This window comes from Centruroides sculpturatus, unplaced genomic scaffold, assembly GCF_000671375.1.
Source record: "Centruroides sculpturatus isolate CEXI.00-Female unplaced genomic scaffold, Cexi_2.0 scaffold1076, whole genome shotgun sequence".
Taxonomy (NCBI): Eukaryota; Metazoa; Arthropoda; class Arachnida; order Scorpiones; family Buthidae; genus Centruroides; species Centruroides sculpturatus.
Window position 1 is genome coordinate 78,865 of NW_019386729.1, and position 3,578 is coordinate 82,442.

General features: G+C 28.1%; 1 protein-coding gene across 1 annotated transcript in view; it reads right to left on the bottom strand.

Annotated features, from left to right (window-relative positions):
* LOC111615679 overlaps window positions 1-2,098 on the bottom strand; it is a 9,330-nt gene extending 7,232 nt beyond the window's left edge. Inside the window, exons 1-3 of the mRNA XM_023357112.1 lie at window positions 1,668-2,098; window positions 1,368-1,403; window positions 1,078-1,282 (exon numbers count right to left, since the gene is read on the bottom strand). Coding sequence (XP_023212880.1) covers window positions 1,078-1,282; window positions 1,368-1,403; window positions 1,668-1,726 — 300 coding nt within the window. The 5' untranslated portion in view covers window positions 1,727-2,098. The remainder of the gene's footprint in view (window positions 1-1,077; window positions 1,283-1,367; window positions 1,404-1,667) is intronic.
* Window positions 2,099-3,578: the final 1,480 nt, after the last annotated feature.

A 3,578-nucleotide genomic window follows, 5' to 3' on the forward strand; every position in this document is an offset into this window, starting at 1 on the left:
CCCCCATAACACTGTTGATTATTCCGTTTTATATGAATTCCATGTTGTACGAGTCACTTAGATTTTACAAATACGTGTGCCGGGCTGTGAACGGTTCACGTACTGTATTTGTAAAATCTAAGTGACTCGTACAACATGGAATTCATATAAAACGGAATAATCAACAGTGTTATAGGGGGGACGACTGTATAAAATTTTTCATTAAGTTCCATCCATTCGAGATATGCTACAGGACTTCCTTCTATCTCCCCACCCTCTCGACCTTTAACCGCCGAAAAATTTAATCGTATCAATGTTCCTTATACATAAAATATGTCAAATTTTGTTTCCCTCTTCATTACCTTATCCTGAGATAGTAAACGAAATAGACGCCAACACAAACACACATATATAACCATGAAATTTTCCTCTTTTTTTGACTTTTTAGGATTCAAGAGATCGTGGAAATTTGCAAACAACTGTGAGGGTCAAATTTAACACAATTCCAATAATTTCCCTTGTTATATATAGACTACATAACAGCCGGAAAGAAATATATTTAATTTTTTTGTCAGTTGCTTTGATTTATTTTTATAAAAAATTATAGCTCGTTATATATAATGTTCGATGTATGTTAAATAAATTGTATTATATATATATATTGTATAGTAATATTTATTCCTGTCTATTCCATTTGAGTATGTATCGAGGTATTGATCAAGTAGACTGATTTGAATAAGAATATTTTTTTTACTATTTTCTGATAAAGTCACTAGAAATGCTTTTTTCATTTCCCTCATAATTTCGACTCAGGCTCACGAATCCGACTCAGATCGATCTTGGATTTTCCAAAGAGATGGGTTGAGTGTTTTACTGCTTTGACCATCTGACCATTCAAAAGTCTTTATGCATAGGCAACGGGATCACTTAAATAGAATATGATCTACGTCAATGTCATTTTATTGAATGCATCCAGAAATGCATTTCTCCCATTGAAGATGCAAGTTAATGTGTCTGATAGTATGTATGTACTTTACGTATTTATTTTGTATAAAAATTTTGGAATTAAGTTGTATAATAAAAGAAAAAGACACTTACCATACTTTTAGACAATGTCATGATTTCTTCATATGAAGGGGGTTTGTCTAATATCTCAAGAGTTGTTTCTATTGTGGGATTACTGTAATCGAAACCAGTAATTTCAGGATAAACAGATATTCCTCTTGTATTGAATTCATTATTTTCAGATGGGCGATAAACTATGTTATTTTGAGCTCTTCCCGATATCATATTGGATAATTTTCTATATTGTAGTAAAGAAAACAATAGAACCATATTATTTATTTATACACTACATTATTTAACGAGCAACATTTTAGTTTTCTTACTTTTTAAAGAAAATAATAGCAACGGTTATCGCAGCACTAAGAATTACGGAAAAAATAACACAAAGAATAATTAGTAAGGTATTGCTTTTCGGATTGTCGTCTCCTAAAGATATAGTAAATTAAAACAGTCAAAATAAAAAAAATCTATATTAGAATTTATTTTTATATAGCTATTCAAATATTGTAAGCATTATATTATTATTCAATTCACAGTAAATTATAACAGATTAATTTTGAAGATAATAATTTAAATTTAAGGAGCGAAAACACAATTGAAATGAAATATTTAAAATAAATTACTTTTTAAAACTCAATTTAAAACTTAAATCACATGTTTTTTGTTGTCCTCCGAGAGGCATTCCTTTGGTAAATACTCTTGTTTTGTGTTGCTTTAGCCGGTCAAACTAAATAAAATCAAATTTCTCTAATTCCGAGACAGTAGATTACTCTAATCATGTATAATATATATACTATATTACTGTACATAACATGTCATGTGTAATTATATACAAAATGTAACGAATGGCTTTAATATATTTATTACTAATGTTATAACTTAAGTTGAAAACCTATAATTCGTCTGCGCGTAGATAACATTACATTACATTAAATTATATATGAATTAAATATGGCGATTTCGGCTTATTGTAAAGTGATTAAAGGGAAAATGACATATCACAATGATTACATTAAACAAATTCGGAGTCGTTACGTTTAGATTGATTGCAATCCTCAAAGAAAAATTGAAGTTGTTTTCTAATATACTGTATTTCAAAAATTACAATATGTGTGATATTTGTGACGTTGATCAAATCTGTTGATCATTCTGANTAGTATTTTATTTACGCCTAAATATCGACTGTATCACATTATTTAGTAATCAGCATAATTCTTTTCTTACACGAAATATGAACATCTTTTCAAAGTTACAGATTACTTCCAAATTACAGGATTAACTACGTTGAAATCTTTAACTTTCCAACGTATATTATTATACATGAATCATTCATTAATTTCCCATAGATAACGTGTGTAATAAAATTGTTGATTTTATTTTATTTTATTTACTTGTATTATCAATATGATAGTGTAAATACAAAGGTTACTTTCAATAGTTACTGTAAGACAGTGCAATACAACTGTTATTTTGGTAACAATCAATATTTTAATTACTGTAAATCATTACTAGAATTCAATAATTCAATAATGAGTTGTAATAGTTACTTTTAGTATTACGAACAATTTTCGATTTGAATGCTTGTCTAATAATTACCTTTTAAGTTTGTTATTTTACCGTGTGTTGTATACAGATCTGTGGAGAGCGATCAGGGAGACCAGAGCTACTGAATAACTAGCAGGTCTTTTTTCTTTTCTGACGTAACGCTCCCGATTTATCACAGTTTTTTCTACCTTTAAGCACTTGAAATTACACAAATATTTTTTATAGAATTTTTAAATTAAAATTTTATTAAACAAACTCAAATCTGTGTCCCTGCAGAAGTTAGGGTTTCAAGTTTATAATCCCAACTTCCTCTCCCTTTAGTCGGCTCTGGTAATATAGTATATAGAATTATTTATACATATTTATATTATATATATATAATTTATTTATTTATATACAGATAGATACTATTATTTTAAAGTATTTACTATTTATTAAGATTTTAAAATATTTTTCTTTAGGATCTATCAATTTCGATTCAAAAACATTTCGGCAACTGGATGACGGTATTATCGCTTTACTTGCCTTATTTGTTGTAATTGTTTTTGTGATTATTATCGTATCAATCATTTCTTGCTTAAGGTAAACAATATTGAATACTTTAAAAATGAAATTAAAATTCAAAATTTGTTTATTCTAGTTTCTTTATTTACAGAAGACGTTTCAGAACTCAAACTAATGAAGCTAATACAATTCAACCTCCATCCACAATATTTTCAGTTCAACTACCTCCAGGATACAGCTCGGTTACAAATGAAAGAACTCTTCAGTCGCAAGCTATTGGATCAACTGTACAAGATACAGAAAAACCTCCTTCTTACGAAGAAGCTGTCAGATCATAGAAGTAGTCATATTGTGACGAAATGTAAAAATATTTTCTTTTATAAATAAATCCATTAATAGAAACGCACCAGTCGTTTTAAAAATTAATATTTTTTTATTTTTTTAAATTAATTAAAAGAGAAATTCCAACACTTGTCAGATAGATC